General features: G+C 33.3%; 1 protein-coding gene across 1 annotated transcript; it reads left to right on the top strand.

Moving 5' to 3' along the window:
- The first annotated feature begins 9,123 nt into the window (after positions 1 to 9,123).
- LOC123197646 (transcription elongation factor SPT6 homolog) lies at positions 9,124 to 20,271 on the top strand. Its single transcript, XM_044611985.1, has 17 exons — positions 9,124 to 9,283; positions 9,358 to 9,447; positions 10,381 to 10,513; positions 10,887 to 10,959; positions 11,070 to 11,220; positions 11,305 to 11,440; positions 11,512 to 11,758; positions 12,043 to 12,249; positions 12,335 to 12,460; positions 12,578 to 12,964; positions 13,122 to 13,229; positions 13,346 to 14,125; positions 14,870 to 15,011; positions 15,093 to 16,267; positions 17,216 to 17,425; positions 18,326 to 18,821; positions 19,518 to 20,271. Exons 1-17 carry the CDS (start codon positions 9,253 to 9,255, stop codon positions 19,946 to 19,948), a joined length of 4,923 nt encoding a protein of 1,640 aa, XP_044467920.1. The 5' UTR covers positions 9,124 to 9,252; the 3' UTR covers positions 19,949 to 20,271.
- Positions 20,272 to 22,083: the final 1,812 nt, after the last annotated feature.

The raw sequence follows: 22,083 nt of genomic DNA, 5'->3' as shown, positions 1-22,083 counted from the left end.
ATCTCATTTTTTCTTTTAATTCAAAAAAATAACATTTCTTTCTTTAATTAAGTTTTAAAAAATTTGTTTTTCTCTTCTAAGATATCAAACCTAAAATCTGATCACTTTCTCTAACAAACGATAGACCAACAATGGAAGAACAAAACGGAGTCATTTAAAAGATGACCTTTGGATAATGAGCGTCATCTAGATCTGGATGATAAACATTATCCAAAATGAATGACAAGCATCATCTAAATATGGATGACGAGAATCGTCCAACAACACACGTCGTCTAGTAATGTGTTGCACTGGTTGTCAGTGGTCAAAGGAAGGGATGAAAAAAACTTTGGGATTTGAGGAGAGAAAAGTTATTTTTTAAAGCTTAGATATGAACGTTAAATGTTAATTTTTAAAATTTGAGAGAAAAATAAAATAAAATAATTTATTTTTTAATATTATTATTAAATAATAATTTTATTTTAATATTTAACAAAAAATTTAATAATAATTTAAGAATAAATGGGTATTTAGAATTTTTATTTATTATAAATATATTATTAAAAATTAGTTAAAACTTAAATGAAAAATAACCTTTTCGACATTTGAGGTAACTATTTTTTTATCATTTTGAAAATAATGTAAACTTTTCTTTCACTAATAACTCTAGTACACTAATTTTATTTAAAAGACCAAAGCATACAGGTTAATTTTATTATTTTTAGGGTGTGATTTATTTGAGTAATATTTATTATCTAAAAAATTATTAAATATAAATAATAATTATATTTGATAAAATTTAATAAATATAAATAATTATTATATTTAGTTAAAAAAATAATAAAAAAATATTAATATATTATTTTATTTAAATATCTTTAGCTATAATGATTTTTAAATATTTTTTTTATGTTAGTTGTCATATTAATTGACAAAAAGATTATTTTTGTTTTAAAAAATTAATAAATAATAATGTAATTATAATAAAATCAAGATTAATTTGACAATTTTTAATACTTAAAGTAAAGATAGTAATTAAAGAGTAATGTTATATGTACCTATTTTTGGTACACAATTCATGTACATAATGATGTGTCATTATGTAATTATGTGATTTTAAAACAAGTGTCATCATATAATAAAAAAAACATCTAATCACATGATAACACATTATCTGTGTACATAAATTGTATACCAAAAATAAGTATATATAGTTTTATTGGTAATTAAATTACATATTATATTATTAGTCACATCACCATTAGTAATAAAAGATTATCAAAATATTTTCTTATTTTATAATAAAATAAAATAATATTAGTAATAAAAGATAGATGCTCATTATTGAAAAATAAGATTCAATAACTATTTCCCACTCGAAGTCTATTCTAATAACCTTACCCACCCTTTAATTTTGGAAATACAGTTTTTTCACCTTCATTCAATTATGTTAATAAAATATATTAGATTTCATGATAAATTTAGTAAATAAATAAAAATAATCTTTATAGTTAGATATGGATGGTTTTCCACCAAATCAACTTAATTAATGTGAATTCATTTAAGTGAGGGTGGGCACATTAATTATAATATAATGTGCTGAAGGAAGAAAGTTTGGCTGATAATGGAAAAAGAAGAAGAGCATTTAATGTTTTTTATGGGATTAAGACAGAATGTGGAAATATCTTGGGGCAGTCGGTGGAAATTTTTATATAAATACCACCATCTCTCACATTTGAAATAACCTTTCTCTCATTAATAAAAAGGATACTTTGTCTCTCAATTTCCTTTGTAGTAATCTTAATTACTTAAATCTTTCATCTTATAATTTATAGTCATAAATCATTTCAATTATGTTTATAACATTTATTATATTTTTTAAAGTTGAATAACAATTTATTCTCTAAAAAATTTATTAATTTTTTTTTTTCACTCTTGATTAATAAAAAGTGGTTGATGTCCATACTGGGATCACACCACCAAACCACCACCCCCACTTCAAACTTCCACCCTCACCCCACCTTGCCAATGCCAAACCACCACTGCTTGTTTCTTGACTTACTCCTTGTTTTTTGAAAAAACATGATATATGAGGGTTAACTTGTTGGTTAATTTACCACCACCAAAAGTTCCCATGGAGTCCATTACAATAATTGAATCTCATCCACTCATATGAGTTCAAAGAGTCATTGTGCAATATGTAAAGAAACATTTGATTTTGGAAATTTAGCAAGAGAGGTGTTATGCAAACACATTTATCATGAGGGTTGTATATTACCATGGCTAGAAATATGCAACTCATACCCTTTTACAAGAAGGAGTTACTGACAATTGAAGAACATGATGGAGAAATAATTGAGTAATCTATATGAAGATTGCCAAAGGTACATTTATGATTGGAAGACACAAAGGGAGGATACAGACCAATAAAGAGAGGAGACTTTCATTTATATTTAGTTATATGGATAATTCATTTGTGGAAAGTGGTAGGATTTCTCAAAGAAGGGTCCCATGGATTAGAATGAGTTAGGAGAGAGATCAGAGAGGTTATGCAAGGTTGAGGAGGAGTTTTTGGTGGACTGAAAGCCTTTTTTATAAGATTTACAAGGGAAACAATAATGGTTCATTTTCTTTAATGTCACATTAAAATTAACGAAGATGTTTAGATTCCTGTTTACAATTAACTTACATATTATTTCATTGAATGGACAATAAATAGTTTGTTCATGTTTCATTTAGATTTGTAGGGGAATGCAACTTTCCTTCGTTAACTTCTTGTCTAGATCTATCATTGTTGGCCATTTTGTCAATTCCTTCTTTGGTTTTAGTGATTCTTTCTTCTTGATTTCGTCTTCACCTCGTCCTTCCTCTTCAATTTCATCGTCGACTTCTCTAACTTCTTTCGAGGGTTTTATGCCTACCAAGAAATGAGAAAAGAGTAAAAAGAAAAAAAAAAGAAGATAAAGAGGAAAAAAATATATAAAATAGTTAACGCAAAAATATCATTTGTTTGTATTATTAAGAGTGTAGATGATATTATTATATTATATATGTGCAATATTATACGTACATGCTTTTGATACACAATTTAGATATACAGATGATGTGTCATTATGTGATTGTGTGTTACTTTATCTTTAATTTAAAATCATCTAATCATAAGATAACACATTATTTATATACCTAAATTATGTATTAAAATTGTATATGCATAAGTTTATTGATTATATATTATATAAAGTGACAAAAATATTCTTTAACTATTAGAAATAATATTTGATCTTAATAAATGAATATTAAAATTAACTTTTCATAATTGAAAAAAGGGGAAATTGTCATCCATCAAAGTTCAACTGGGAGTTGAAAAATAATTAAAATGGGTTATATTGTCCTATAATATAGTTTAACATCAGTTAAACTATTAAATAAAATTAAATCTAGGGCAGTAATAAAGGCATTGGGTTTGGGTCTACTCGACCCCGTTATAATAACTGTCAATGAGCAGTTATTGACAATTGAGCTGGCAATTGGGACATATTTAAATGTCTCAACTCTTGCCATAAGAATAATAAGAAGGACGCCAAATTTTGTTCTCTGTTTCTCCTCCCAATACAAATGCAAAAACACAAAATAGAAATCAAATACAGGTGCATGACCATTGGACTCTTATCGCAAATGATCTTATTTGAGACAAAAATGTGAAAACTTTTAGGATTATGTGAATACATTATAGCTTACTAAGAAGCAACACATAACAATGAATGTGAGAAAATCCACTACTTTATCGTTATTTATAAATTAACGAAATATAAGATATTTGGTTTATCGTAGATTACATAGGAACTTTATTATAGATAAAGTGACTCGAAAATTTACACGAGATGATGAAATGGTCGTAGTTATAGTAGTGAAACATTTGTTATATTACATATTATATGTTAAATATGGAAATTCTGATATTGATAGAATTTAATGAAATTCTCATCCAACATTGGTATTAGCACAATTGGATTAATTTTTAAAATGTCAAATATTTAAGTCATGAAAAATGATTGAGAATATAGTGAACTTTCGATTTTATGTCATATGTGAAATATTTTAAATTTCAATGCGCAGTTACAACAATTAATGTGTATTTAATTGCAATAGTTAATGTTGTGTCTGATTTGTTTCCATGATCTAATTAACCATGACATCTTAGAATATTATAGGTGACTTGAACTAAATGAAAAATTGAATAAAGATAATTACAATGTATGACATTTAAAGATGCATTATATTATATCCTAAATGAATAAAAGGCCTTAGAGCCTATAAATCAAGTTATAGAAAAGCCATAACTAACTAAGGGGAAGAAACTCGAATAGTATCTTACACAAACATAATGTTGACGTATATCATGTATGTAAGAATAAAGACTCACTTTGTGTGGTATTTTGACCAATTCCAAGAATAACAATCTAGTATACGAGTACCAATAACACTTAACTACACATGCCATAAATATACTTTTGAAAGAAAAGTTTAGAAGAACTATAGTCTCCAAACTGAGATAGTTGACAGTCAAATTTGACACATATAAGAAGGTTCTCAATAAGTCAATGAAATAGGATCTAAGGGACACATCAAATATGATTATAAAATAAAAGTTAGTCGGACATAACCTGATAAATGAACAATTGGTTCATGTAATAAAACAATCTTTTCCTAAAAGTTAGAAACATATGAAGACGCATATGATTCACAATAAGAATGCAAGGACCTTTGTTGATTTTTCTCGGCGCATTGAACTAGAGGATAAATGTCTTGAGGTAGCTAGACTAGGTGCTCATGCATACGTTGCAGAGTCGAGTTCTAAAAGTTGTTTATGACTTTAAAAGTAAGTAGCACAAGTTCAAGAAAAGTAAGAAGATCGTACAAGGCTCAAAGAACTAGAACAAGAAATTAAAATAGAAGAATGATATACATATTGGAAGAAGAGACAAAGCCCAAATGATATGTTGCAATTGTAGCAATAAGGGTTATTTCGCTTGTGATTGTATGAAGTTGAAAATGATATTGTCTTATTCTACATAAAGTGATGAAATTTTAATTTTCAATACTATGTTATTAACTATATCTTATCCCATGTGGATTATTGACTTAGGAGCCATAGATCATGTAGCTTATAACAAAGGAGTTTTAGTGAATTTTTGTCAAATTTCGAAAGAGATAAGTTGGATTTATATAGGCAACAATACAAAAGTTGAAGTAAAAGGGATATACATGTGCAAATTAGTTTTGCGAGGTAGTCGGATCCTATACCTCCATAAAGTCCTATATGTTCTAGATATTCAACGAATTTTGGTCTTAGTACTTGTTCTACTTAAACTATGATATAATTTAAATTTCTTTAAGTGTTCTGTCAAAATATATAATAGTAGTGATTACTATAGATTTGGTTTGTTGTTGAATGATTATATGGTGTTAGTCATCATTTGTTATGATAATATTAGTTTTTATTATTTGTCACTCTTAAAGATATGAATGTATATGACATGCTAGATTAGGGTACATTAGCCAAGATGGAATGAATAAATTGGTACATGAAAATTTATTAGAAACTTTTACATAACTTGAACTGTTTAAATGAGAGCATTATCTAGTTGAAAAAAACTACAAAAAAACCATTTGATAAAGTTGTAAGAGTTTAACTTCATTTGCAATTTATATACTCAGGTATATGTACTTTTATGAATGTAAAGTTAGATATGGTGTCTCATATTTCATTACTTTTTTATAAATAATTATATTCAATTTGGTCTTATCTACTTGATCTCTCATAAGTCAGAAGTTGTAGATTGTTTTAAATAATATATAAATAAGGTTGAGAATTAATTAGACAAATGGATAAAAGTTTTAAGAATTGATTGAAGTCTTGAATATTTGTCTAAAAAGTTCAAAAAACTATGTAATGAAAAAGAAATAGTAGGACAACTAATAATTTCAAGAATTTTGCAACAAAATAATGTAGTTGAGAAGAAAAATTGAATTATATTAGAAATTGTTAAGTTAATGATAGCGTAGACAAATCTTCAACATCACTTTCAGGTGATGTGATGTTATTTGCTATCTATGTACTTAACCGAGTACCTATTAAATCAGTTACTTACACTCCCTATAAGTTATGGATAGGTAAAAAACTTGAGTTAAATTAATTGCAACTTCAAAGACCAATAGTGTTTATCCATGATTCTTCTCATAAGTTTGGAATATTGGTACCAAAGGGATAAGATAAACTAAACACTTCAAAAGATATGTGTTCACTAGGAAGGATTCCGCTGAAAGCTTAACTGAAATTGTATCAAGAGATGTTACATTCATAGAAAATATTTTTCCTAATAGGAATGATATTGATAATGGTCTTCATTTATATGAGATAGAAGAAGAATGAAGATATGTGCATTTCAATACCCATTAGTTGAGTTTCTAAAGATAATACCTTTATCTATTCTAAACAGTGGAAACAAATAAAATTGAACTCTAACCTATTCTAGATAACATGAGCAATACTTTTCAATTGTTTACCTCATCCATCTCAACCCAGTGGAAACAGTGAGATTGAGCTCCAAACAATTTGGATAGTGGGAGCGATGATCATCAATTGCTAAGAGTGAATGTTTGAAAGTACTCAAATGATGTTTTAAAATTAAAAACAAGGTTTTCAATACCACTCCTTAAGATGATGAAGAACTTAAAAACATAATAGAAGTTGTCTCATCCCCTTAACGAGAAAAAATGGAGAGATGCATTGAAAGAAGCAAGGAAATGCTTAAAAACAAACTAAGTCTAGAATTTGATTAACTCACTGTTAGGTCAGAAACCTATTGGGAACAAGTGAATTCCTTAAATCAAACATAAGATGGATGACTCAATAGATGAATGACTCAATAGATTGATACATTTTCGCCTTGTGGTGAAAAACTCTACTTAATAAAAATGTATAGATTGTAAGAAAAATAGTTTTACCAGTCATATGTGTCCTAAAGATAGAGACATGATTGGACACCTAGAGAATGATAGGCAAATTTGGGTAGAGACAAATTAGACTAAGAATGATGTTCAAAAAAGTTATAAGTGAATAGATATTGATAGAGATTTAATTATCTCGAGAGATTGAGATAAGTCAATACTTATGAGACATATATTTTGAGATCATAGACTAATTAGGGGGAGAATCTATGACCTAGACATACCCGTAGATAGAGTATAATTTGTCAATTGATATCCTTAAATAGAGAAAATTGTCAAGAAAGTGTGTTTGTCGATTGGTTGGAACTTAGCAAGATATAGAGAATCTAATGATTGAGGTCCATAGATTGATATGCTAAAACCATGAGTCTATAAAGAAATAGGACAACTAGGATTAGGAAGCCTTAGAGATTTGTCATTAAAGTTGATATGAAGATTCTCTTTATTCAGTTGAGATTCAACAACCTTAGATTAAAATAAAAGTAACATGGGTTATAAAAAGAGAGAAATATATTTGAGTAATGGATTATATGATAAATTATTCATACTTACTAACTATTTTTCACTCACTTTTTTTCTTTGATTTTATTGATGACAAACATAAAAAATGACATTGGCAATGTGACTAGTTAGTAATGAAACGACATGCAATTGATTCAATGATTTGATAGATTTCTATTTCAAGTTTGACTATGATTTATTCTAGTACACACTTATTTGGGTTATTTTAAATTTTATTATAATGCTTGAGGAATGAATTTATTATGGGATACTTCATTATTTTTTTGACTATTTGAAATTTATGCATGTTAACTCTAAAATATACTGGGTATATAGATGTTGATTCACATGCATTCATGGATTTAGTAGTATTTTATATTGAAAGATATGACTTTTGTTGGGTGCTATGGTGAGTACTTGGGAAAAAAGTTAGTTTGAGTTGCGAAATTGGTGGAGTCATTAAATGTTGGTATGATCACGAATCTTGCTTTAAATATAGGCCAAACGACTATTTCCCACCCAAGGTTTGATGTTTTCTCAAATGTCTCCCCTTTAACTATGGAAACACCAAACATCTACCCATGGTCGGTTAGATTTAACAAAACCCTAACGCCTGAAAATTTTATCTCTTTTTACCCTCTTAAACTTTAAAAACTAAAATTTTCCCTCAACCTAAGTTTTAAAAAATGGTAGTTTCACCCTAGGGTTTGGTTTTGAAATCTCCGGCGACCATTTCGACTCCATTGCCAACGACCTCTCCCTCCCGAAGCAGCCTTTCCTTCTGACGAATGCTTTTCTCCCATTTGGAGGCTCGATCGGCTTCGTCTTCGCTTTGAGAGACGATGCCGGAAGGAGAGGCTGCTTCGAGAGGGAGAGGCCATCGACAATAGAGTCGGAACGGTCGTCGGAGATTTCAAAACCAAACCCTAGGGTGAAACTGCCATTTTTTAAAACTTACACTGAGGGAAAATTTTAGTTTTTAAAGTTTAGGGGGGCAAAATTAGATTCTATTTTAGTTTATTTTTAATATTATAGCGAAAATAACGATTTTACCTTTATCACCGTTAGAGTTTTGTTAAATCTAACCAGCCATGAGTGGGTGTTTGAGGTTTCCATAGTTAAAGGGTGGAAACTTGAGAAAACATAAAACCTTGGGTGGGCAATAGTTGTTTGGCCTTAAATATATTTATAACTTCGTCTTTGATTCTAGGACTAATTGGGATCTCTTTTTTGTTAATTTTGGCCCTTGTTTTTCGCTGCAAAATATCATTTTTGAGCCCATAAAGAATCTTCAGTTTGTTTTTTTATACTTATTGAGCTTCATTGTCACAAAAAACAATTTAATTGTTGCTCTGTAAAGGTGATTGATTGGTGTTGCGATCTCTTGGGTAAAGAAAAAGAGCAAAGTTTGAGTTGATATGGGCAGCCAGATACCGGCTGGACTTGGTTCGATTGGGTGTATCCCTGAATAAGGGGTGTTTGTGGGAATATGTTACAAGTTTAAGGGTCCACAAGAGCGAACGGGAAAGTCAAGGGTGACTTGGTGACTTTATTACTCGTAAAATTTGTTTCACCCGAAAACCCGACTTCATTCGGGCCCTACTCTCTCTCAAGGACTTTTCACATTCATTTAAAAAATGTTGCTGGTTTAGTTTACTCTCAAAATCTTTCACTTGGCTCTGTAGGGTTTCTCTCTGGTTGCGGGTTTTTACATTTCTTTCGGGTCTGCGCTGAACCTAGTCTCCTTGTCTCTGTGGAACTATGGGCAAGCACGTGGTTTCTGATGAGGAAGGTCAGCCCTCAAAATGCCCTAATCTTTACCCTTTTTGCTTGACAATGATCTGAAATGGGCTCTTTTTTTTTCAGATGAGATCGAGTATGAAGGCGAAGAGGAACAAGAACCCGTTGAGGGGGATGCAGTCGAGGATCGAGATGATGATGAAGATGAAGATGATGGTGAGAGATTTGGATTGGGGTCGAATTTTAAAAATTTTATAGCTTTAGGGTTATTTTCGTGGAAGTTTTAGGGAGACTTGTGTCTATTGGTTATTCAGATTTTTTTTTTGAACGTCTAGGTTCCATTGCCTGGGGCGATTATTATTGTTATTTTTTTGGTTTTTCTAACCGATTAGCGTTTCGTTGCTGGGGAAAGAAATTAGTGAAAGGAAAATGCAAGTTGTTTTAGTTTTATTTAGATAAGTTTGACAATTTTTGGTATAGCTGGAGGAGTAAATTGTGGGTTTTCAAGATTGCCGTATGTTAAACTGCTTGTTTGAGCGAGGAGAAAAGTTGGGAAGTTGGGTATGAATAAGAATTAGCGTCTTTATGCATTTTAAGCTTTTATTCCTTTTGTGATTATGCAAGTGCACAATGAAACTTTAGTGGTAATGTAAATTCTTATAAGTCAAGCTTAGAGCTAATTAAACAGAGAATCAAGCTGTGTTAATGGTTGGATTTTTTATGGTTATGAAAATATATGCATGGAATATTGTTTAAACAAATAGGAATTAGTGTTTTGTTGTGGTGATAATTTATCTGTTGCTTGAATGGCATTTATTGCTTCATATCATGTTTGGCTTATTGTCAATTCACGATTTGGTTTCATATTTGAAGTTTTGCTGCCCAGCCTTTTTTTTATGGGGATCATGCTCATTCACATGGCATAAAGACATCCATTCACGCTTTAATATCTTCAATTGATTGGCTTAATATAATATTTTTTTTCCCGGTTTTAATTGTTGTTGGTTTTGGTGTCACGGATTTTTTATGTGTGCTAGTTTTATTTTTTTAAGTTCTTTACTTGACATATCAATTTCTTGAGTAAGGTTTTATCTTGGTTCATTATTTAGTATGCAATGAATATGAACAATTTAATTTGTGTTCTTGCAGAAGAAGTGCAAGATGAATATGAGAAGGATGGGTTCATAGTAGATGATATTGATGAAGAAGAGGAAGAGGAAGAGGAAGAGAGGGCTGACAGTGATGATGAAAGGCAGAAGAAGAAGAAGAAAAGGAAGAAAAAGTAAATATTTTTCTCCCATAACCTTTAAGTCTCTGGTGGAATGTGCTAAGTTTGTGGAATTTGTAAGAACACATTGGAGCCAAAAGTTCTGAGTGGCAAGGTTTTCATTGAAGGATTGGGGATAGTAACCATCTTCATTTGTCTCTCATGCTAGGCTCGTCTTACCATTAAGCTAATTTATTGTTTTATTTGTGTCTCTTTTGGTACCTTGTTTTTCCTTGCTTTTCTAAGTGCATGTCTCTGTGGATCAGAGCAATGAAAATCGCGGCTCTAATTCATTTTCTTTTTATTATTTATTGAGGTTCTCAACCTCTTGCAACAATTTGATGAGAAGTGTGTTCCTGTTCTAATCACTGCTGTTCATCACTCTTAGGGAAGCTGAGGATGTCCTTGATGAAGATGACTATGAGCTGCTCCGCGATAACAATATTAATTACCGTCCAAAGGTTGTGATATTTATGTTTACCCTGATCGTTCCCTTCTCAAATAATTTTACAGTTACTTAATTATGTCCATATACAAGTTCGAACTCATGGGGGTTTGGAAATGTGTCCAGGAAAGCAAAAAGTTTAGGCGGTTAAAGAAAGGTCAGGGGGATGCTGATGAAGATCGATTTGGGATTTCTGATGAGGAGTTTGATGGAAGTGGTAGGGGTGGAAGAACTGCTGAGGAGAAGCTTAAGCGTAGCTTATTTGGTGATGATGAAGGTATATATTATCTTAGAAATCGCCACTACTTTTTATGAGTTTGTTTCAGTTTATTATGAATTGATTCTTTGACTGGTATTGTAGGAGCACCTCTTGAGGATATTGCTGAGGAGGAGCAAATAGAAGAAGAAGAAGAGGATGGAGACATTGGTGAAGAAGATGAAATGGCAGACTTCATTGTAGATGAAGAAGAAGTTGATGAGCATGGTGCACCTGTGAGGTATAAAATGTGGCATGGTAGAGTTGTTTTCTGTTTTAAAATTTCTATTGAATAATTAACTCATTGTGCAGACGAAAGAAATTGAAGAAAAAGAAATCTAGGCAGGCTCCAGGAGTTTCATCATCAGCTTTGCAGGAAGCGCATGAAATATTTGGTGATGTTGATGAACTTTTGGAGCGTCGCAAACAAGGGTTAGATTCTAGTGAATGGAGAGAAAGGAGACTTGAAGATGAATTTGAACCGATAATACTCTCTGAAAAGTATATGACAGAGAAGGATGACCATATTCGGATGACTGATATTCCAGAAAGAATGCAGGTTTTGTATCTTGCTTTCTGAATGTAATAATGCTATACTTACAAAGTAAGTATCGAAATTTTGCATCTCTAGGGATGCGATTTTGCTTTATCAACACCAGAAGAATGATGAAATGATGTGGTAAATGATATAACTTCACAAATAACTTTTCGCATCACTTGTGGTAAATTTGGATACTGACTTTGTAAGTGTAGCTTGCTCTCGAAAAATTTCTCAGCAGTTACTCCGAGTGTCTTGATAAAAGCCTTAGTTATGTTTACTTGTTAGTATCTTTTTTTCTGTAGATTTCAGAGGAAAGCACTGGTAGTCCTCCTACAGATGAAGCTAGTATTGAAGAAGAGGCCAGTTGGATATATAATCAGCTGCTCGGTGGTACAGTGCCTTTGTTTGGTCATAGAGGTGCTGGGTCACCTAAAGAGGGGCAGGATTTGTCTATAACCAGGAGGGATATCTGGAGATTTTTGGACCTATTGCATGTGCAGAAGTTAGATGTAAGTATTATCTGATTAATGTTGGTGAACTTCACTCTTTGATCATTCTCTATCTTATCATGCTGTTATTTCTTCTTGCTCTCAGATTCCCTTTATAGCTATGTATCGGAAGGAAGAGTGCTTGAGCCTATTAAAAGATCCTGAGGAACAAGAAGTTGATGATGATAACAAGGATGATTTCGAGAGACCACCTAAATTAAAGTGGCACAAGGTGATTGAGTTTGTCAAGGAGTGATTGAATTGGCAACTTGATTCTGTAGGAAAAAAAATCTATTTATTAAGAAAAAGCCGTAACCCTAGAAAATAATGGCTAGTTTACTATTTTTAGGTACTTTGGGCAATTCAAGATTTGGACAGAAAGTGGTTGCTTCTACAGAAGCGAAAGAGTGCTCTTGAATCTTACTACAAGAAGCGTTTTGAAGAAGAATCTCGACGGATATACGATGAAACAAGACTAGCTTTAAATGAACAACTTTTTGATTCAATCTCCAAGTCACTCAAGGCTGCAGAGTCAGAGAGAGAGGTTGATGACGTTGACTCAAAGTTTAACTTGCATTTTCCTCCAGGTGAAGTTGGTGTGGACGAAGGTCAGTATAAGAGGCCCAAAAGGAAATCACAATATAGTATCTGCAGTAAGTCAGGTTTATGGGAGGTTGTGAGCAAGTTTGGTTACAGCTCTGAGCAACTTGGCTTGCAGTTATCCTTGGAAAAAATGGTAAGTTTGCTTCATTTCTGATTATATCTGCATTGTTATGGATGAGGATACCTCCCTTGTTTGTGCATGTATTTCTTTTTTCTTACATTAGTCTTCACTGTTCTAGATACCTCATGGAATGTTGAACTAAGATGTGACAATCATTGCTTGATTGTAGGGATATGAATTGGAGGATGCCAGGGAAACACCTGAGGAGATGGCTTCAAATTTCACTTGTGCAATGTTTGAGACTCCTCAAGCTGTGCTTAAAGGGGCTAGGCACATGGTCCGGATTGTCTTTTTCTTTTTGTCCATACTAATGAGTAAAACAATTTTTCTGTTTGGTGCTTGATTATCAGTTCATACAGTAATTTTTCTTCCATTTTTTGTGTTCTGTTTCAGGCTGCAGTTGAGATAAGCTGTGAGCCATGTGTTAGGAAATATGTCCGTAGTATCTTTATGGATAATGCTGTAGTCTCAACAAGTCCAACTCCTGATGGAAATTTAGCAATAGATTCCTTCCATCAGTTTGCTGGAGTTAAATGGTTGCGGGAGAAGCCGTTGAGAAAATTTGTGGATGCACAATGGCTCCTTATCCAGAAGGCTGAAGAGGAGAAGCTTATCCAAGTCACTTTTAAGTTGCCAGATGATTCTCTTGATAAGTTGATAAGTGACTGCAATGAACATTATCTTAGTGATGGTGTCAGCAAATCTGCCCAGCTGTGGAATGAACAGAGGAAGTTAATCCTACATGATGCACTTTATGGTTTTCTTCTGCCTTCGATGGAGAAAGAAGCTAGATCATTGATGAATAGTAGAGCTAAAAACTGGTTACTCTTGGAATATGGAAAGGATTTGTGGAATAAAATTTCTGTGGGGCCGTATCAACGGAAGGATAATGATATTATCTCAGATGATGAAGCTGCACCAAGAGTCATGGCTTGCTGTTGGGGCCCAGGAAAGCCTGCAACCTCTTTTGTAATGTTAGATTCATCAGGAGAGGTGCTAGATGTGCTTTATGCTGGATCTTTAACTTTACGGTCTCAAAATGTTAATGATCAACAGCGTAAGAAAAATGACCAACAACGTGTACTGAAGTTTATGATGGATCACCAACCACATGTTGTCGTTTTAGGAGCTGTAAACCTGTCCTGTACTGGGCTGAAGGATGATATTTATGAGGTATGCATTTGTAGTTGTCTTTCTTGTGGTCTTTGGTTTCACACTAAGGTTATGTTTTGTTGATATGCTATGTCTTGTTGTATAAATGGAACTTCAGTGTCCTTCATTGGTCTCAGTAAGTTATTGATAATGAACATGGGATTAGCTAACTCAGATGCTCTATACTTATTATGTGTTGTGTAAATTCAATTGCTGTGTGCAGGCCAACAGTTTTGGTCTCATGAAGCATAGTTGGGGTTTTCTAGGTGACTAGATCTTAGATCCTGAGTTGTTTTAAGTTGGTGCAAAAAGATTGAAGTGATATGCTGTGTGTTCTTAGGTCACTAAATCAAAGGAACTGGTGGGTAAAAGGACTTTGGCCTTTTTTCTGGGTCTCTGGTTCTATAAGATCAACATTCAATTGCTTTTGTTTAGACATTCCTAGGTTTTACCTTTGTACATGCAATTTCAAATTATAATGCATGCTCTCTGAGACTTACAGCATTGTGGACTTTCTCAGCTTACATCAGTATATTGCTTAGTAGAAGACTGTATATTTGTATGTTAAACTATTCGCTGCTCTAGGCTTCCTCCATTTGTAGGCAATTTGAAAAGGAAATGGCATTGCAACTTCTGCATATGAGTACATGCAATTTCTAGTCTTAAATTCTTTCTTTTATTTGGATGGAAGGTGGTTTTAAAGTCATTTCATTTTTCTCATTTGAAAAAAATGATTAAAATTTCCCATTTGATGCTTATTATCAGATCATTTTTAAAATGGTGGAGGAAAATCCCAGAGATGTTGGGCATGAGATGGATGAGCTAAGCATAGTATACGGAGATGAATCTTTGCCTCGCCTTTATGAAAACTCTCGAATTTCATCAGACCAGCTGCCTGGACAGTCAGGTTATTGCATTCTTGCTGTCTGAATTATGTGTACTTGAAGACATGTTTTACTTATCGCTTGTTATTTTCTTATTTCTTTAGGCATTGTTAAGCGGGCTGTTGCTCTTGGGCGCTATTTGCAAAATCCATTGGCAATGGTTGCAACATTATGTGGACCTGGGAGGGAGATTTTGTCTTGGAAGCTTGGTTCTTTAGAGAATTTTCTCACTCCTGATGAGAAGTATGGGATGATTGAACAGGTTATGGTAGATGTTACAAACCAGGTTGGCCTGGATATTAATTTGGCTGCAAGCCATGAATGGTTATTTGCTCCTCTTCAATTCATATCTGGCCTTGGGCCTAGAAAGGCGGCATCTTTACAGAGATCCCTAGTAAGAGTTGGGGCAATTTACACTCGGAAGGACTTTGTGACAGCCCACGGTCTTGGCAAAAAGGTGTTTGTCAATGCAGTTGGCTTTTTGCGTGTTCGTCGGAGTGGGCTGGCTGCTAGCAGCAGCCAGTTCATTGATCTTTTGGATGATACAAGAATACATCCAGAATCTTATGGTCTTGCACAGGAGTTGGCAAAAGAGGTATATAATAGGGACATTGAAGGTGATGCAAATGATGATGAAGATGCATTGGAGATGGCTATAGAACATGTGAGAGACCGGCCTGATTTATTGAGAACCTATCTTCTGGACAGGCATATTACTGAAAAGAAGCGTGAGAATAAGAAAGAGACATTATATCTCATAAGAAGGGAATTAATACAGGGTTTCCAGGATTGGCGTAATCAGTATAAGGAACCGAGTCAGGATGAGGAATTCTATATGATTGCAGGTGAAACTGAAGATACCCTTGCTGAAGGGAGGATTGTGCAAGCCACAGTCCGAAGGGTACAAGGTCAAAGAGCAATATGTGTGCTTGAATCAGGATTGACTGGAATGCTTATGAAGGAAGATTATTCTGATGATTGGAGGGATATTTCTGAGTTGTCTGACAGACTTCATGAAGGTGACATTCTCACCTGCAAGATTAAATCAATTCAGAAGAACAGATATCAGGTGTTCCTAATTTGTAGAGAGAGTGAGATGAGAAATAACCGATATCAGCATGTACAAAACCTTGATCCATACTATCATGAAGACAGGAGCAACCGTCAGAGTGAGCAGGAAAAGGCTCGAAAAGAAAAGGAGCTTGCAAAGAAACATTTTAAGCCACGAATGATTGTTCATCCTCGCTTCCAGAATATAACAGCTGATGAAGCAATGCAGGTGTGTTACTGATTATGTTCTGACTAACTTTTTGAACATTTTCATATTTTGTACGTGAGTTGAATTTGAATTCTTCTTATAAGTAGAGCATCTTATTTTGATTTCAAAGAGAGAGAGGTTATGTTTGAATGTCATTACTATTAAATCATTTAAAATTGATTTAATCTACAAAGTTCTTTAAAAGTCTGCTGTGTCTGCACTTTGTTTATCTTTACATGTGCTTAATATATCCACATATCTATATTCAATTATGTAATATAAGATTGACTCTGCATTTTTACTTAAAAAAAGAAGATACACATCTGCTGACAATCGACACAGAGGTACTGTGCCGGACTTGTATTAGGGATCTGATCTAACTCATAAACTGAAACTGACAGCTATCTACAATTGTTTTGCCCTTTCATGCAGTTGCATTAATCAGTCCCCTGATTCATTTATTTATCTGCTGAGGTCAAATATTCAGTTATACTATCATGCATGGTTGCAAAATTCTAAACTATAATTGCGAGGTTTCTGAACATCTAGTTTCATATTGAAGGAATGGTTAATGTACTGGGATAATCTAATAGGTGGTTAAGGCCATTCCAGTGCCTCCCTCTTTTTTTTTTTTTTTTAAAACCCCTTTTTTTTGGCTTTCTTTTGAATTGCTTGTTTTGTGTTTATATGTCTTGGCCTAGTCTATCTTTCCATGACATTATTGGAAAGCGGGCTTAGAGCTACATGTAGTTAATATTTAGCTAGATCTACATGTCTACATTCATGTTTATTATTATTATTATTATTATTTTTTGTGGACAGTTTTTTACTTAAGATATTGAGATCAAATTTTTTGTGTAATTTCCTTGAGGCTGAGGACTTGATAGCTTGAGTCTGGATTTTGCTTGAATTTTTGGAGTGTTTCAATCGATTAACCTAAATTCTTTTTATTTTAATCATGTTTAACAGTTCTTATCCGACAAGGATCCAGGTGAAAGCATCATTCGTCCTAGTTCTCGTGGGCCTTCTTATTTAACATTGACTCTCAAAGTTTATGATGGAGTGTATGCTCACAAGGACATAGTTGAAGGTGGAAAGGAACATAAGGACATCACAAGCTTGCTTCGAATTGGGAAGACACTAAAAATTGGGGAGGATACTTTTGAGGATTTGGATGAGGTCAGTCACACTTGTTTTATAATATTGCACCTGAGTATGGTAGTGAAGCAACAAATCATGAAAACTTTCTGATTCCTTTTCACACAAAATACAAAATGTTGGATAAGCAAAACATGGGTTAATGTATGAACAATGATATGTATTTTACATGTCATCAAGCAAAATGGCCTGATATGAGCCAATATCGTAGCAAAAGCTGTATTTTTACATAATTTATCCTTTCATAACATTAAAGCTGCTGGGAAAGTAGAAAGAGAAGAAAAAGCTACAGGCCATTTGAATAGTTAAAGCACCTGAAGAATCAAATTTCTTGAAGCTGGGTAATCCTGATTCAAACTATTTGAATCATCTTTTTGGATCATTGGAATGTAGAGAGCATAGATTGCCAATTATTTAAAATTTTTACAAAAATAAAAATTCCATGTTATGGAAGATGAAGAATTAGCCACTATACCTTTTAATATAATATGGTGGGATGCTCATCATCTTTGATGTTGAGGAAATAATAAGCAAAAAAGAGTTTCTCCCAGTCAAAAATCCTACTAAAGTTAAAGTTTGTGTCTATTTTCTTCTGTAAATTCACATGAGAGAAACATGGGATAATCCTGTGAGGAATTGCATTCAAACTTCAACAGTGTTCCCTGAACTGACATTAGAATCCCAAAATTAGCTTGAGTTTCATAAATAGTTTTAATAACTACCTAAGAAACAGATGGCAGGTGCTTGAAATTAACATTGTAAATATCTAATGTGAATGGTGTAATTGGGAAAATTTCTAGCATTTTGGTAGATCAGCTGATGTGTTGTTAAGGGCACAAGGAAAATGTGCCTTTTGATATCAGACCTGGTGCAAATGAAGTGAAAACTGATAAATCTGCCTTTTTTTTCTTAAATACGTAGGTAATGGATCGGTATGTTGATCCCTTAGTGGCCCACCTGAAGGTAATGCTTAGCTATCGCAAGTTTAGGAGAGGCACCAAAGCAGAAGTTGATGAGCTCCTAAGGATTGAGAAATCTGAGTACCCAACAAGGATAGTTTATTGTTTTGGCATATCACATGAACATCCGGGCACCTTCATTCTAACTTACATTCGGAGTACAAATCCTCACCATGAGTACATTGGTCTGTATCCCAAGGGATTCAAGTTTCGGAAGAGGATGTTTGAGGACATTGATCGGCTTGTGGCATATTTTCAGAGGCATATTGATGATCCGCAGCATGATTCATCACCTTCAATTAGATCAGTTGCAGCAATGGTACCAATGCGAAGCCCTGCCACTGGGGGCTCTTCTGCAGCATCTGGTGGTAGTGGCTGGGGTGGTTCAAACAATGCTGGTGGCTGGAGAGGCCAGTCTGTTGACAGGGATCGTTCTTCTACACCAGGTTCAAGAACAGGTATAGTCTTTAAAGTATTCAGCATTAATCTGCTACTTCTTTGTATTGCACTTTGGTGCTTTTAGAAAGCTAATTTTACTTTTTTCCCCTGGTGTTACAATTCATTTGAACATAAACCATTGTCTGTTTAATTTGCACTTCATATGGCTATGCCTAGGGTAATATAAGCATAAATTCAAGTAAATAGCCTTCTTATTCCTTTTAAGATTTCATGTACCAGGTAAATGAGAAATAAGATTTTTTTTTGCAGTGTGTATTGCAGGCGCATGTGTTTGTTCATTTAGTTTGGTCTTGTATTTTGTACGACTTGGATTTACATTTAGTATAGTTTGCACATTTAATGTATGAGATAAAGCAGTCCTATTTAGGGAATTTTATCTTGACATATTATCTATTTTTACCTACTCTTTACATCAATCAATTTTGTTCAACCTACTATTTTCGTCTGGAACCTACTAATTTTGGTAAATTGGTACATATTGTGCTAGTGGATTGAACATTCAATAAATGGTTCTAGTCTACGAAAGGAATCAATTACCTTTTTATTTGATAATATGCTGTATATGTTGATTGTTTGGTCTGTGGATTTTATTGTAGTGGTTGGGCTCTTCGCCATTCTACATGTATAGAGTTGCCCCCTAAATAAACTTTTCATGAATGGTTCTAAACTTACCAATTACTATCCTCTATTTATAGGCCGAAATGATTACAGAAACGGAGGTAACAGGGATGGGCATCCAAGTGGGCTTCCACGACCATATGGTGGCCGTGGCCGTGGTCGAGGTTCATATAACATGGGTAATAATTCCGGCAATGATACCCCCAACTGGGATTCTGGCACCAATAGCAGGGACGATGGGTGGAACAATTTTCCTGGTGCTAAAGTTCAAAATCCAGCTGACAGGGGATCTTTGCCTGGTGGTTGGGGCAGTGGTGGAAGTGGAAGTGGAAGTGGAAGTGGTGGCGGGGGTAGCAGTCGATGGGGTGGTGGTAGCAGTGGTTGGGGTGGAGGTAGTGGTGGTGGTGGGGTTGACAATGCAGGCTGGGGAAATGATGGTACTGACAACAAAGATTCTGGATGGGGTGGTTCTTCCAAGAAAAGTTCAGACAATGGTTGGTCAGGATGAGGAAGTGGTGGTGGTTTTTAAGGCGTTCAACTCTGACACTATCTCCATAACTAACTCCAATTGCAATCTTTTGATGGGGTTTAGAAGCCATAGTTCAGAATGGTAGCTTCTTTTCGCAGTTTCATCCATATTCTCTCTTTTTTTGTTCGGATATGAAACAATGATGTAAAGGCTTCTGCTATGTGCCTTGTATGTATGTATGTATCTAAATATTGTGAACACATTAGTAAGAAGTGCCTTTCTTATTTTACTCTAGGAATACGCTACTTCCTGGATTTAGGATCTTAATTTGAATTTTAATAACAATAATGCTACATTCACAACTCCTGGGCACAGAGACTTCACACAGACTGACGTGGTAGTGGCCATTTCATCTGCCATGTGGCAAATCTGCCATGTCATCAATATTAAAATAAAATGAAATTACATAGATTTAATTGTGCAAACCCGCCATTTTTGCCTTACAAAAATTTCAGAAGCACATTTTCTTTCCTAGAAGGATTTGTGACAAAACTAATTTCATTTCATTCGAACTCAAGGGCGTTATTGAGGACATAACTTTCAACCCATTCTATTTTTGTTTTTAAGGTATAAAATCTTCCACATTGTTCTTGTTCAACTACACTCTATGAGAGTTTTTGTTTCTGTAATTGCGCTTAAATTTGGTTGTACAAAAATTGTGGTCTCACAAGGTGTTTGATGAAATGCCTTTGAGAAATTAATTGTGTTTTGTTATATATATCTTTATTATTTTGGTGTTGCTTTTGATATGAGAGGTCTTAGAAATTAATTGTGTTTTGATACATATATATATATATAGACACATTCCCAATGCTAATACCTGGTAGAATATTTGCTAGAGACAAATCCGTTTTTACAATCTCGTCATTTTCTTTAACTTGATAAAGAGAGTCACTAATAGAACTCACTCAAAGAAATCTCCCCTAGTTTTTTAGGTCAGTTATAATGAAAATATATAAAGGCCCAATTACATTATTTCTCAATATAAATATATAGGTCTTTCATGCATATTTTAAATATCTGTCATCTTTGAAAGAACACTAATAATTTTGATCCTTTAAGTAACATTAATAGATGAAATTCCCCCATGATTATTTTTGGGTCATACTAGTGACCTTTGTGGGATTCCATTATGCATTGCACTTCTATGATGACTAATAAGATAATTCTTATTGGTTTTGGTGTGTGAAGCATAAACTTTGGAGCCAATATGCAGTATATTTATTGATTAATAAGCAGCCAACATAATGGGATGGAAATTTACAAATATTTTAGTTTAGTATGTTGTAGTAGTAATAATATAATTTGATTTGCAAATAGGTTGTGATTTGCAAAATATGATAAGATGGAAGCATGCAGTTAAACAAAGAATTGTTCTCATTTCAATGATGTGGAGGTAATTTTTTGTTTATTATTACAATGTATTTATTTATATGAATTTAATTTTTTATATAGTATTGTTTCTACACTTTTTAATTGTTTTATTATATTCTAATTGTGACTATTATAATATCAATATCTTAGAATAATTGCTCAGAAGAAATGGAAAATATAAAAAGTGTAGACGAGGAATGAGAGCCTAAGGTCGTAATGATTTTTGATTCGTTTGATAATTTAGTCCAAAACTATAAAAGCTATGGAAATAAAATGAGTTTTTAAACTATGATACAAACTTCACAGCAAGTATATGATGGAGAGATGAGATATGAGACCCTGGCTTGTTCTTGTAACGGGAAGTCGAAAAGTAACTCTAGAAATGCTGTTAAATTACATCCTATGACAAAAACTGATTGTAAGGCTCGGGTATGAAAAATGGCTAATATGTTCAGTTTTCTTGGATCATAACCATGAACTTAGTAATTAATCCAAAACTCGATATTTCAAGAGAAATAGAATAATGTTACCTTTTGTAAAAAGAAAGCTTGATGTGAATGATATGACATGCATTGAACCAAACACAAATTTTAATTCCTTTTTAGTTGAAGCATATGGTACTAAGAATTTGCCTTTCCTAGAGAAAGATTGTAGAAATTACATTGAAAAGGTCAAGAGACTAAGACTTGTTGTTGGTGATGCTTCTGCAATCCAAAAATATTTTTTGAAGATGCAAAATG

This window comes from Mangifera indica, chromosome 15 (genome assembly GCF_011075055.1).
Source record: "Mangifera indica cultivar Alphonso chromosome 15, CATAS_Mindica_2.1, whole genome shotgun sequence".
NCBI classification, from domain to species: Eukaryota; Viridiplantae; Streptophyta; class Magnoliopsida; order Sapindales; family Anacardiaceae; genus Mangifera; species Mangifera indica.
Note: the sequence above shows the minus strand (reverse complement) of the source record. Positions and strands in the feature narration are given on the sequence as shown.